Source organism: Sciurus vulgaris (assembly GCF_902686455.1).
Source record: "Sciurus vulgaris genome assembly, chromosome: 6".
In the NCBI taxonomy this organism is placed as follows: Eukaryota; Metazoa; Chordata; class Mammalia; order Rodentia; family Sciuridae; genus Sciurus; species Sciurus vulgaris.
In genome coordinates, this window is record NC_136466.1 from 73,020,793 (window position 1) to 73,035,976 (window position 15,184).

The following is a 15,184-nucleotide window of genomic DNA, read 5'->3' on the forward strand; positions in this document are numbered from 1 at the left end:
ATTAGAATCCCGCCAGGCATGATAGCGCATGCCTGTCATTCCTGCAGCTCTGGAGGCTGAGGCAGGAGGATACCAAGTTCGAAGCCAGCCTCATTAAAAGCAAGGCACTACACAACTCAGTGAGACTCTGTCTACGTAAAATACAAAAATAGGGGTGGTGATGTGGCTCAGTGGACGAGTGCCCCTGAGTTCAATTCCTGGTACCCAAATAATAATAATTAAAAAATAAATAAATAAAATAAAATTAGAATCTTGTGGTTTAACTTAGTTTTAATGATTCCTCAACTTCACCAATCTAGTTATGATTCGAGCCAACTCAGGAACCGCCAAACAGGAAACGAATCGAGGAAAGAACGCAAGTAACAATTTGAATTATCCATTCCATTCAATGACCAAGAAATAGAGGCTAACTTTTCATCAGTGTATAACACTATCTATACCCAAAAGATGGAAATTCAAGTGAGTTTTCTCTCATTTCCCTATTAACAAAATAAAATTATAGTCAGACACAAATTTGGTCAGATATCTTGTCTTGGATTCATATGACCATATTTACAAGTAAATTATCAATATACCTGTTCAAGTTTTCAGAAAAATAATCATGCAAAGCAGAGTTTATAGACTAGCTAAGAAAAAAGAGACATTAGGTTCTTCTAAATATCTCAGTAAGTTATCTGCAGATGGATGAATGAAATGTGAACATTAAAACAGTCTGTGGCATTCTAGAGGCCCAGAGTTGAAAGTATGAGTCCTCCTTACAGAAACCAAGGTTCATGCCAGCTCACGCTGAACTTTGCCATCACCTTTACACTTTGCTATGGTTTGAATGTATTCCCTCAAAAGTTCATTGTTGAAAACAATATCCAAAGTCATGTTAATCCTACTTGAAGGTGAAACTTCTGAGACGTAATTAGGATTGAATGAGGTCATGAGGGTAGGACCCCATGTTGGCATCAGTGGTTTTAAAAAAGGAAAAGAGACTCAATCTTTCTCTTGACAACAGATACCCTCTGCCATGTTAGAATGCAGCAAAAAGGTCCTCATTAGATGCTGAACAGATCAACTAGGAATGCTCTTGGATTTCCCTGCCCCCAGAACTATGAGCTAAATAAACATCTATTCATTATAAATCACCCAATATGTGTTATTCAGACACAACAGAAAATGAATTAAGATATCCTCACAGTCAAAGTAGAGCCTAGAGGCTAATAGAAATGCAACACTTCTAGTGAGCAAACAATATTTTAGCCCAAGAAAGTAACAAATTAGAGTCACACTTAGAATTCCCACTCCAGAATGGATCGGCAGTATATAGCAAATAGTCTGTTTATGCATTCATTAAACAAACAATTATTAAGAAGTAGTAAATCTAGGCACTAAGGATTCTAGGAGCAATGAAACAAGACAAAATTCCTGTTCTTAAACCAGACAGCTTAGGTTCAAATCCTAGCTTCACCACTTACTAAGTGAAAAACTTTGCCAGATTACCTAACCTCTCTGTGCTACAGTTCCTTAAATCTATAAAAATTAACATATAAGCAATTATAGTATCTGCCTATTTACTATTTTATGAAGATTAAATTCACTTTGTGTTTATAAAGGATTTGTAACAGGGCAGAGGATGTAGCTCATCGGTAGAGCACTTGCCTACAGTGCATGGTGTCTTGGTTTTAATCCCCAGCACTGCAAAGAAAAAGGGGGGGGAAAAAAAAAGATTTATAACAGTGTTTGGCACATAGTAAACACTTGGTTAGAGTTAACAATGAATAATTCCAACAAAGTATTTTGTTCATTATTATTGTCAGCAATGTCATCATGACTACCATGTCATATCCAAGAACAAAAAAGATAAATTCCAAAAAACCTGCAGACATGAGGTTTTTCTTTAATGAGTAACTGCTATTAAATGATACTAGGGCAGCTAAAGGGGAGCCACAGTCTTGAGGAAATACTACTTTTTCCTGGACAAAGGTTGCCTACAAAGATGAAAGATTCAATGAGGAAGCAAATTATCACATAATATTTCTGGGGAAAGAAGAAAAAGTCAAGTGAAAACAGACCAATGGTCTAAGCATACAGCAGAGAAAGACCTATTAGAAAACACACAGAATGGGAAAACATGACTGGTTATTGAAGGAAACTAGCAGACAGTACCCGAATGAAGCTGAATATGGAAGAACCCAGAGTAAAGTTTCCAACAGGTTGGGCCCTTAGGATAAAATGAATAGAATTTTAATTCCCAAGAAAATAGCTAGGAATACACATGAAGGTCCAAGTTCGATGAAAGGCCATTTTGTGAAAAGGGAGCACACAGGAGCCCACGACCAGTCTATTCAATGGATTTTCTTGTAGAAGGTTAAGCCTAAAGGTTAAAGAATCAGGCCAACTTTTAAAAGACCATAACATACTACAAACACTGGAAATGGGAGCATATATAACTCAAAATCTCAACAGAAAAAAAGATAATAAATAAAAATAGACAATTCAAAGGAATTATGTTACAAAAGTACAGAGAAACCATGAGGCTGTTAGGACACAAGTCTGAAGGGACATGAGGAGGCAGCGGTCAACAGAACCCTGGGAGAAGGAACCCAGGAGCTTTGCCTTTGGATCCAGCCAGAGCCATAGAAGGTACAGGGTCTATGGAAAACACCCCAACTTCACTCTCCTATCTCTAACCTTCTGTTTATGCTCCCACTGGCCAAACCTAACAATGAATCACAGGGTAAAAGGAGCCCAGTGATGCATCCAGACATGTTACAACCCTGGGCATAAAACAGGGAGAACAAGGATGGAAAACGGGGATATTGAGGGACAAAAAGATTATACAACATGTATGCAAAAACTAAGATTTTTATGTCACCTTATTTTGAAAAACATCTGACATCTACTGCTACATTTTAATATATATTGGGTTCACATATAAGGAACTCTTTTTTTTTTATTTCTTTTAAGTTGTTGATGAACTGTTGTTTATTTATATGTGGTGCTGAGAATGGAACCCAGTACCTCACACATACTAGGCAAGTGCTCTACCACTGAGCCACAACCCTAGCCCCAACAAGGAACTCTTAATGAATTTAGAGCCCACAGAATTAATACTCAGCACTATTTTCCAATAAGTTCCTCCAATTGTGTACAAAATTCTGCACTGTTATACCTCAAAACACCATCTACTTACCTATTCTACCATTTTTCAAAGATGCACAATAGTAAGCTAGTCTAAATGTTCTTTACATTACCTAAATAAATCTCATTAAGCCAAGATCAGACTAAGTTTCTAGGACAGAACTATTCACCAAATTTTATTTTTAAGTTATAAAATTTATTTCACCTATTCAAATGAGAATCTGTATCAAGAAATTTAAATTATAAACATAATTTGGCCACCTTGACATATTTATAGAATTACCACTCTATTAAACAAGTTCTAGGATTAATCAGTCCCAGTTTTAAAAAAAATTTTATTATATATAAATTTTATATATATACATATATATGTATATATAATGCTTTTGTCATCAGTCTTGTAACAACTTAGTCTTATCATATCCATTTTATATATATAAAATATATATAAAAATATATATAAAATGGATATGATAAGACTAAGTTGTTACAAAGTACTTTGAGTCCAAGTTATCAGGCAGTACACCAAATCTAGCTATATTATCATGTTAATATTAAGTACAATCAACTTGTAAAAACAGAATTTCATTGGTACAGTTAGTATGGTCAAATCTTAAGACTTAAAATATGAGCAGTAACCTACTCTTCACAAACTGCCCATTGAGGAAGAATTTCTTAGTATCTAGCACTATATTAACTACTGCATACATATTATTAAGCTTAATTTTCTCTGTACTGTGGTTAGATGTTCCATACTAGTGTAAATAAAATCAAATGACTAAAACTCCAAAGTTGAGGCTATCATATATATTAGACATTTACAGCATTAACCACCTTCTTTCCTAAATGAAAGATCTATCGCAGTCACAGTAAATTGCCTACCCATATCAATTCCCCACTCCCACCTCGAACCCCATTTTCTCCTATCAGAGCTTTGGTGGAGTGTTCTGACTCTCAGGACGTTTACTACCCCTGTCCCAGGTTAGGGTTTGTCTTGATTATTCTGAGGCAGGCATGGTAATGTCTTTCCTCTCAGAATTATAAGTGAAGAATAGGCATGTTGCCAGAGGATTAATATCTAGAATATATATAAAGGACTAAAAAAAACACCAACAAAATCAAATAACCCAAATAATAAATGGGTAAATGAATTAAACAGACACTTCTCAAAAAAAAAATAAAAATGGACAATAAATCATGAAAAAACATTCATCACTAGCAATTACAGAAATATACATTAAAACTAAACTGATATTTCATCTCACACCAGTAAGAATGGCAGTCATCAAGAAAACAAACAATAATAAATGCTGGAGAGAATATGGAGAAAAAGAAACACTTTAGCACTTATAGTGGGACTATAAATTACTACAACCACTTTGGAAATCAGTATAGAGGTTCCTCAAAAGACTAGGCACAGAGCCACCATATGACCTACCTATACCACTCCTCAGTATTTATTCTAAAACAGTAAAGTCATCATCCTTCAGTGATACATGCATACCCATGTTTACAGCATCACAATTCACACTAGCCAAACTATGGAACTAGTCTAGGTGTTCATCAACAAATAAAGAAAATGTGACATGTACACACAATGGAGTTTTATTCAGCCATAAAGAAAAATGAAATTATTTCATTTGCAAATAAAAAATGGATAGAACTTGAGACCATTATGTTACATGAAATAAGCCAAACTCAGAAGGTCAAGAGTAATGTTTTCTCTCATATGTGGAAACTAGAGAGGGAAAAAAGGAAAAAAAAAAAAAAAAATGTGGGGGTGGTGGGAAATCAGTAAAGGAGAGCAACCAGGGTTGGGAGGAAGGAGGGAGGGGGGAGAAGTGCTGGGGAACAACTGAGGTCAAATTATACTGTAATATTGTGTGCAAGTATGAATATGTAACAGAAAATTCCATCATTATGTACAACTATAATGCACATAATGTGCAAAGAAAAAAAACAGCATAGGCATGTTGCACAATTCAGATTCAGGACAAGTCTGCTAGGCTGTTTGCACAAAAAGAGACATATAAAAGAAATTCTCTTTTCTCATCGGACACATTAATATATGCAAAAATCATACTTAGAGCATCTACAGCCATCCAGCACACCGAGGACAGCATGCTGAAAATGTCAACAGCCCCAATCCTTGATGATTCTGCAAAGTTCTTAAATTTAACAACCCTGAAGTCATTTAACCTAAGTCAGTGAAAAAATACCACCCCACTATTCCAGGAGATAAGAGCTGGGATTCCTGTACAGACAGTACAAGGTATTCTAACTGATAAGAGTATTAGCTAATAATAACAACTCATCCTTTCAGATGTTTTAAAATAAGAAAAGTAGTTGGTGGGTAGCAGGTATAGCTCAATGATAGATCACTTGTCTAGAGTACAGAAGGCCCTGGGTTCAATCACTAAGCACCAAGGTAGGGGTGGGGAGGTAGAATATGTTTCCTCAGTACTTCAGAAGTTGTAAAAAGCTGGATGGCAACCTATGTATCCTCCTGGCAGAACACAAACCTAAAATACAAAGTATCCAACAGAAAAGACAGAGGAAGGATTTCAAAGACCTCAACAGCAAAAATATCAAAGAGGTTTTGGAGCTTGAAAAAATAAGACAATGAACCAAGCCACATACAACAAAAACTACTAGTAATGATTAATAAGAGCACAAGAGGGTCTCAGATGTAAAGATAACTTTAATATGTTTTAGCTTGTTTATGTTTTTTAAAGATCTAAATTAAACTCTACTAATAACTCACATTAATCCTGGAACACATATAACAAAGGCCAATCACCTCCCTATATACAATCTTCATCAAAAATGATAAACTACTTAAAATTTTCACAAGAATTAAAATGGGAGGATAACATGAATACAACTTAATTATAGCTCTGTAAAGAGCACAATACTGAAATGATATCTTAGCTTAAGTGTTTTAATTAAACTACATTAGCAGAGGAAGGTAATGGTACTGTCACAAAACTTAGACAAAACAGGTTTTTCCCCACTAAATATAAAATAAACAATTTTAAAATATCCCCAAATAATGACTGTACCTGTTGTCTTTTAGCTGCCATAATGTTCAGTTTATCCACTTCAGGTTTCAGGGCTTTATACTGTATTCCTAAGTCTTGTTCATTGCCAGCATTCCTCAGTTTCAAGATACCATCTTCCACCTATAAAACACAACCCCAAAAAACAAAAGTTCTGACTATTCTACAGATAATGATATGGTATGGTATCTGAGAATTTTTTTTTTCTTAATTCTTTTTAACAACTACTCAGAAAGCAATTCAAAGTTAAATCTCTTGAGCTGCCATGGACTTCCTATTACATGGGTGCTTTATAGAAGGTAGAAAGGACACTATGATATTGGTCTCTACCTAGAAGTACATAATTTAATGTATCTTAGTTTCTTAATTCTGGAACTCTACCAATACAAGGAAATGTTTAATAAGTACTTCAAAAAGAAGAAGTCCGGGCTGGGGAGATAGCTCAGCTGGTAGAGTGCTTGCCTTGCAAGCATAAGGCCCTGAGTTCGATCCCCAGCACCGCAAAAAAAAAAAAAAAAAAAAAAAAAAAAAAATCAAAATAATTCCTTAGCTACAAGTTCTTCATTAGTACCACCAAGACAACATTGGCTCATAAGAGAGCCTAGATCATGTATACCTGAAAGTAAGTGTAAATTAAACAAAAACATCCACAGTCCATTTAGATAAATCAAGTTCAAAAACAAACTAAATTCTGAGGACTGCTGAACTAAGAATGGCCAGCATCAGCTTCACTGTGATATACAAAAAAGAACAAATTACAAACACAGACCCATACTTACAACTTTCAGCTGAACAAGTAATTTGTAGACATCTGCCATATCGGCCAAAATCAGCAGTCGGGTAACAGCAGAGAGCAAAGCTCGAGCTGCCCGAACCATATTGCCTCGCTTCACGGAAGAACAGGGATCATCTGCAAACTCTCCTGCAGCACTCTTCATCAAATCTCCTGTTTTACAGAATGAGGAGGGAAAAAAAACCTCAGCAGGGAATAAAATGAATGGTTGATGTATACTTTAAAAAATAAAAATAGTTCAAACTCTCTATATTTCACTCACAGATTTAGTTTAAGGGTCATTATTTTGTTGTTTGCTCTTCTTTTTAAGGTAACAACTATCAGAGAAACAAGCACTCTAATATAGTACCACTGAAAGCGAAATATCCAAGAAGTGACTTGCACTACTATCAAAAGACTTAAAATACTTCTTCCCTTTGAACTAATGATAATGTTTTCCAAAAAGGATTATTATACGTATCCTAAAAAAAAATTTTAAATATAAGATTTGAAGGGGAGAAGAAAAAAAGACTAATTCAATATAATCTACCCTCACATCCACAGAATAATTCAGAAATACAATCACCAGTAGGTAGGACCACCATACTTCCCTAACCATCTCAACTATCCAGTTTCTGTAATCCTAACAAAAATGATTTGATATGAGAAAATTCAGAGTTCAGTCACTGACTCTTTCATTTCTCTTATGGTAAAACATTGACAAAAGCTCAAATGCTCAACAATAGGTATCTAGTTAAGTAAACTATGATGTAGCCTACAACCGCAACTATTAACATATGAAAAATGTGAAGGTTTATGATAGAATCTTAAGCAGAAAAATATGAAAGTCTAAATGTATATAATCTGTGAGTTTTAAATTTTTATTTACTTATTTATTGGTATCAAGGATTGATACCAGGGGCACTTAACCACTAACCCACATCACCAGTCCTTTTTATATTTTACTTAGAGACAAGGTCTCAGTGAGTTGCTTAGGGCCTCCTAAATTGCTGAGGGTGGTTTTGAACTTAAGATCCTCTTGCTTCAACCTCCCCAGCCACTGGGATTACAGGAGTACACCACCATGCTCGGCTGTACCTCCTTCTTATACTTTGGAAGCACATAGAAGGCCAGGGCTATGGCTTCTCCGCTGGTATTCTGATGGTACCTGTATGGTGCTATCTTTGGGTTCCTAGAAAAGCACTTACTCTCTTTCTTGGCTGAGTATATCCACTGTAGATTAAAGCTTAAAAACCAGTCTCTTTCTCATTTCTGAATGTTTTTTGCTTTGTTTTTTAAGGGCCATTTTCAAGAACCTAAACTATTTCTCAACACACCTGTCAAACTCTCCTCTATCAACTTTAGTTGTACAATATGAGCTTAGATGGTAAAAAAGTTAGATATCTTATATTCATACCTCAGACTTAGAAGCACTATAGAATACCAAAAGTAAAGGAAAGCTCTGCATATTTATCACGTCAGAAATAACTCATGATGAAGAACTTTACAGTTGAAAGGTTTTCTTACATTTGATATATGCTTCATGTACATCTTTAGAAAGATACATAAGGCAATCATGTAAATTCATAGCATTAACAATGATATCTCATGGCATTTTAAAAGATGATTTATAGCTGGGCGTGGTGTTGCACATATGTAATCCCAGCAGCTCAGGAGGCTGAGGAAAAAAGATTATAAGTTCTGAGGAGATCCAAGATGGCAGTCTAGAGGGAGGCTGCGTTCCTTGTCGCTCCGCAACGCCGGATTCAAGCAGAGGATATCTGTTTCTTGGTGAGGCAGTTCTTGCTGCTTATCGATCCCCTGCTCTTTACCCCATTTGTCTGCTGTGATCACCTGTGATCTGTGATCACCTGCAATCTGTCAGCATATCGACGCCTTTTTTGAGAGCAGATTTCTCACTGTCAGACGTCTATCATCCGCCATTTGCCTGCCTCTCGCCTGTCCATCGCCTGCCTTACCCCTATCCATCACCCAACGCTCGAGGTTCACCTCCGGATCGTCCGACAGCTGCCAGCAGACTGACCGCGAACCGCCAGGGGAGAACCAGCTGCCTACTGCTGCCTGGAAGTTCACCGTCACAGTACCTGCAGGTTTGATTACACGTGGCTGCCGCCATTTTGAGACAACAGCCAGGCCCTATAGGACCCCTGGCCAGACTGACCGAGTCCCGTCTCCAGGATCCCTCAGCCCGACCGATCACTCCCTGCCTCTGGGGCCCTCACATCAACTGACTGCTCCCTGCCGCCAGGACCCCCAGACCAACTGACTGTGCCCTATCACCGGGAACCCAGACCGACTGATTGCACCCGGCCTCCTGGATCCCACAACCACACCACACACACCCGACCTCCAGGACCACTGCCGGACCAACTGCATCCTGTCTCCAGGACCTCCAGCTGACCACGTCCACCCCTGAGCTGCAGCTCCCCATTTGCCAACACATTTGGAAGCCAGAGCAGCCATCTTGGATAATCCTGGAAGCCCTAGCTCCGATCTTCGGGTGGGGCAAATCCCATCCTGAGACACCTGCTGGAGGCTTGAAGCTCATTGTCAGGTACCTCTCATACATCAGGCTACTGAACTCTGGGAGGTTTCATTAGTATATGACTGTTATACAGTAGATTTTCTTTTTTCTCCTTTTTAAAAAAAAAAATTTAAGTTTTTATTTCTTTACGTTTCTTGCTTTCTTTTCCTTCTGTTTACCTGTTCCCTCAGAGTCGCTTTCTCCCTTATTTATATGCTAACATCCGATTTCTTTTGATTACACTCTCACCCTTTCTATTTTCTAGAACTTCTGTATATTCTTTTATTATCCCATTAACAGCCATATTCTTCATCCCTCTGCATCCTCTTTGTCCTCCATGAGAAACTGCAGACATTATTGTAAACCTGTTTGTTTTACCAAAGATAACATTTGAACACATTTTGTTTATTATGACAATTTTGTTATTGTCCCCATAGGGGCTATTTGGTCTAGGAGTGTCTGATTTGGGCACTGCTAATATTGATCTCCCCTTAAAGAACGGGTTTGGGAAACCTATAGGGCCACTATAAGCCTGTAGGGGGAAATCTGCAATACGCCAGATCTGCACTGCTAGAGGGGAAGATACATGAACAACATGAAAAAAACAAGGGAAGAAAATGATCCAAACAAATCTAGATTCTATAGTAACAGAATCCAATGACAGTATGTTAGAAGAAATGTCAGAAAAGGACTTCAGATTATACATGATTAAGATGATTCGCGAAGCAAAGGATGAGATAAGAGAGCAAATGCAGGCAATAAATGATAATACCAATAAGCTGAAAGAGCACCTGCAGGAAGCAAAAGATCATTTCAACAAAGAGATAGAGATTCTCAAAAAAAAAAACAAAACGGAAATCCTTGAAATGAAGGAGACAATAAACCAAATAAAAAACTCAATGGAAAGCATCACCAACAGACTAGACCACTTGGAAGACAGAACCTCAGACACTGAAGACAAAATATTTAATCTTGAAAATAAAGTCTCCCAAACAGAGAAGATGGTAATAAATCATGAACAGAATCTCCAAGAACGATGGGACGACATGAAAAGACCAAATTTAAGAATTATTGGGATTGAGGAAGGCACAGAGATACAAACCAAAGGAATGAACAACCTGTTCAATGAAATAATATCAGAAAATTTCCCAAACCTGAAGAATGAAATGGAAAATCAAATACAAGAGGCTTACAGAACACCAAATGCACAGAATCACAACAGATCCACACCAAGGCACATTATAATGAAAATGCCTAACATTCAAAATAAGGATAGGATTTTGAAGACCGTGAGAGAAAAGCATCAGATTACATATAGGGGGAGACCAATATGGATAGCAGCAGACTTATCAACCCAGACTCTAAAAGCTAGAAGGGCCTGGAACAACGTATTTCAAGCTCTGAAAGAACATGGTTGCCAACCAAGAATCCTATACCCAGCAAAACTAACCTTCAGATTTGAAAATGAAATAAAATCCTTCCATGATAAACAAAAGTAAAAGAATTTACAAATAGAAAGCCTGCACTACAGAATGTTCTCAACAAAATATTCCATGAGGAGGAAATGAAAAACAACAATGGAGGTTAGCAAAGGGAGGAACTACCTTAGAGAAAAACCCACTCAAAGGAGAAACCAAGCCAACTTAAAAACCAAAAATAAGCCAAATGACTGGGAATACAAATCATTTCTCAATAATAATGCTGAACATTAATGGCCTAAACTCATCAATCAAAAGACATAGACTGGCAGAATGGATTAAAAAGAAAGACCCAACAATATGCTACCTGCAAGAGACTCATCTCATAGAAAAAGACATCCGCATACTAAAGGTGAAAGGATGGGAAAAAACCTACCACACACATGGACTCAGTAAAAAAGCGGGGATTTCCATCCTTATATCAGATAAAGTGGACTTCAAGCCAAAGTTAGTCAGAAGGGATAAAGAAGGACATTTCATACTGCTTAAGGGAAACATAAATCAGGAAGACATAACAATAGTAAATATTTATGCCCCAAACAGTGGTGCATCCCTGTACATCAAACAAATCCTTCTCAATTTCAAGAATCACACAGACCACAACACAATAAATCTGGGTGACTTTAACGCACCACTGTCACCACTAGATAGATCTTTCAAACAAAATCCAACCAAAGTAACCTTAGAACTCAATAACACAATCAATAACCTAGACTTAATAGACATATATAGAATATTCCATCCATCAACAAGCGGATACACTTTCTTCTCAGCAGCACATGGAACGTTCTCGAAAGCAGACCATATGTTATGGTGCAAAGCAGCCCTTAGGAAATGCAAAAAAATAGAGATACTGCCTTGTGTTCTATCAGATCATAATGGACTGAGAGTAGAAATCAATGACAAAGTAAAAAAAGGAAATTACTCCAACACTTGGAGATTAAATAATATGCTATTGAATGAAACATGGATAACAAAAAACATCAGGGAGGAGATTAAAAAAATTCTTAGAGGTCAATGAGAATGATGATACTATATACCAAAATCTCTGGGACACTATGAAAGCGGTACTAAGAGGAAAATTCATTGCATGGAGCACATTCCAGAAAAGAATGAAAAGTCAACAACTAAATGACCTAATATTACAGCTCAAAGCCCTAGAGAAAGAAGAACAGAATAACAGCAAAAGTAGTAGAAGACAGGAAATAATTAAAATCAGAGCTGAAATCAATGAAATTGAAACAAAACAAACTATTCAAAAAATTGACATAACAAAAAGTTGGTTCTTTGAGAAAGTAAACAAAATAGATAAACCCTTAGCCACACTAACAAAGAGAAGGAGAGAGAAAACTCAAATTACTAAAATACATGATGCAAAAGGAAATATCACGACAGACACCACTGAGATACAGAACATAATGAGAAGCTACTTTGAAAATCTGTATTCCAACAAAATAGAAAGTACCAAAGACATTGACAAATTTCTAGAGACATATGCTCCTCCCAAACTGAACCAGGAGGACATACACGATTTAAACAGATCGATATCAAGCAATGAAATAGAAGAAGCTATTAAAAATCTACCATCCAAGAAAAGCCCAGGACCAGACGGATTCTCAGCCGAGTTCTACAAGACCTTCAAAGAAGAACTCATTCCAATACTTCTCAAAGTATTCCAGGAAATAGAAAAGGAGGGTACCCTACCGAACTCATTCTATGAAGCTAATATCACCCTCATACCCAAACCAGGAAAAGACACATCAAGGACAGAAAATTTTAGACCAATATCCTTGATGAATATAGATGCAAAGATTCTTAACAAAATATTGGCAAAAGGTATCCAAAAACATATTAAGAAAATTATGCACCATGATCAAGTGGGGTTCATTCCTGGAATGCAAGGATGGTTCCACATTTGTAAATCAATAAACGTAATCCATCATATCAATAGACTTAAGGATAAGAATCATATGGTTATTTCAATTGACGCAGAAAGAGCGTTTGACAATATACAACACCCCTTCATGCTGAAAACACTAGAAAAAATAGGGATAGTAGGAACATACCTAAACATTGTAAAGGCTATTTCTGCTAAGCCCATGGCCAACATCATTCTTAATGGAGAAAAACTGAAACCATTCCCTTTAAAAACGGGAACAAGACAGGGATGTCCTCTTTCACCACTTCTATTCAACATTGTCCTCGAAACTCTAGCCAGAGCAATTAGGCAGAATAAAGAAAGAGATACAAATAGGAAAAGAGGAACTTAAGCTGTCACTATTTGCAGATGACATGATTCTATATTTAGAGGATCCAAAAACCTCCTCCAGAAAACTTCCAGACCTCATCAATGAATTCAGCAAAATAGCAGGCTATAAAATCAACACGCATAAATCTACAGCATTTTTATACGCAAGCGATGAAACAGCTGAAAGGGAAATGAGGAAAACAACTCCATTTGCAATAGCCTCAAAAAAATAAAATACTTGGGTATCAATCTAACCAAAGAGATAAAAGATCTCTACAATGAAAACTACAAAACACTGAAGAAAGAAATTAAGGAAGACCTTAGAAGATGGAAAGATCTCCCATGGTCTTGGATAGGCAGAATTAATATTGTCAAAATGGCCATACTACCTAAAGTGCTATACAGATTCAATGCAATTCCAATTAAAATCCCAATGACGTACCTCACAGAAATAGAGCAAGCAATCATGAAATTCATCTGGAAGAATAAGAAACCCAGAATAGCTAAAGCAATCCTTAACAGGAAGAATGAAACAGGGGGTATCGCAATACCAGAACTTCAACTATACTACAAAGCAATAGTAACAAAAACAGCGTGGTATTGGCACCGAAATAGACAGGTAGATCAATGGTACAGAATAGAGGACACGGACACAAACCCAAATAAATACAATTTTCTCATACTAGACAAAGGGGCCAAAAATATGCAATGGAGAAAAGATAGCCTCTTCAACAAATGGTGCTGGGAAAACTGGAAATTCATATGCAACAGAATGAAAGTAAACCCCTATCTCTCACCCTGCACAAAACTCAATTCACAATGGATCAAGGACCTTGAAATCATACCAGAGACCCTGCATCTTATAGAAGAAAAAGTAGGTCCAAATCTTCAACTTGTTGGCTTAGGATCAGACTTCCTTAACAGGACTCCCATAGCACAAGATATAAAAGCAAGAATCAATAACTGGGATAGATTCAAACTAAATAGCTTTCTCTCAGCAAAGGAAACTATCAGCAATGCGAAGAGAGAGCCTACAGAGTGGGAGAATATCTTTGCCAATCATACTTCAGATAGAGCACTAATTTCCAGAATATATAAAGAACTCAAAAAACTCTACATCAAGAATACAAATAACCCAATCAACAAATGGGCTAAGAAAATGAAAAGACACTTCACAGAAGATGATGTACAAGCAATCAACAGATATACGAAAAAATGTTCAATATCTTTAGTAATAAGAGAAATGCAAATCAAAACTACACTAAGATTCCATCTCACCCCAATTAGAATGGCAATTATCAAGAACACAAGCAACAATAGGTGTTGGCGAGGATGTGGGGAAAAAGGTACACTCATACATTGCTGGTGGGACTGCAAATTAGTGCAGCCACTCTGGAAAGCAGTGTGGAGATTCCTTAGAAAACTTGGAATGGACCTACCATTTGACCCCGCTATCCCACTCCTCGGCCTATACCCAAAGGACTTAAAATCAGCACACTACAGAGATACAGCCACATCAATGTTCATAGCGGCTCAATTCACAATAGCCAGACTATGGAACCAACCTAGATGCCCTTTAATTGATGAATGGATAAAGAAACTGTGGTATATAAATACAATGGAATATTACTCAGCTATAAAGAATAATAAAATTATGGCATTTGCAGGCAAATGGATGAAATTGGAGAATATCATGTTAAGTGAGATAAGTCAATCTCAAAAATCCAAAAGAGGAATGATCTCACTGATAAGCGGATGATGACTCTTAATGGGGGGTGGGAGTGGGACAAGAATGGAAGAAGGATGGACTGTATAGAGGGAAAAGAGAGGTGGGAGGGGTGGGGGGGAAGGAAAAAAATAATGGAATGAATCAAACATCATTACTCTATGTAAATTTATGAATATGCAAATGGTATGCTGTTACTCCATGTACAAACAGAAACAATATGTATC

At 36.9% G+C, this 15,184-nt stretch overlaps 1 protein-coding gene across 2 annotated transcripts in view; it reads right to left on the bottom strand.

Annotated features, from left to right (window-relative positions):
• The window catches only part of CTNNA1 (catenin alpha 1), a 218,666-nt gene that overhangs the window by 148,970 nt on the left and 54,512 nt on the right, over nucleotides 1-15,184 (bottom strand). For both annotated transcript variants that reach the window (XM_079143939.1, XM_079143940.1), the window contains exons 4-5: nucleotides 6,968-7,134; nucleotides 6,192-6,311 (exon numbers count right to left, since the gene is read on the bottom strand). In XM_079143939.1, coding sequence (XP_079000065.1) covers nucleotides 6,192-6,311; nucleotides 6,968-7,134 — 287 coding nt within the window. The remainder of the gene's footprint in view (nucleotides 1-6,191; nucleotides 6,312-6,967; nucleotides 7,135-15,184) is intronic.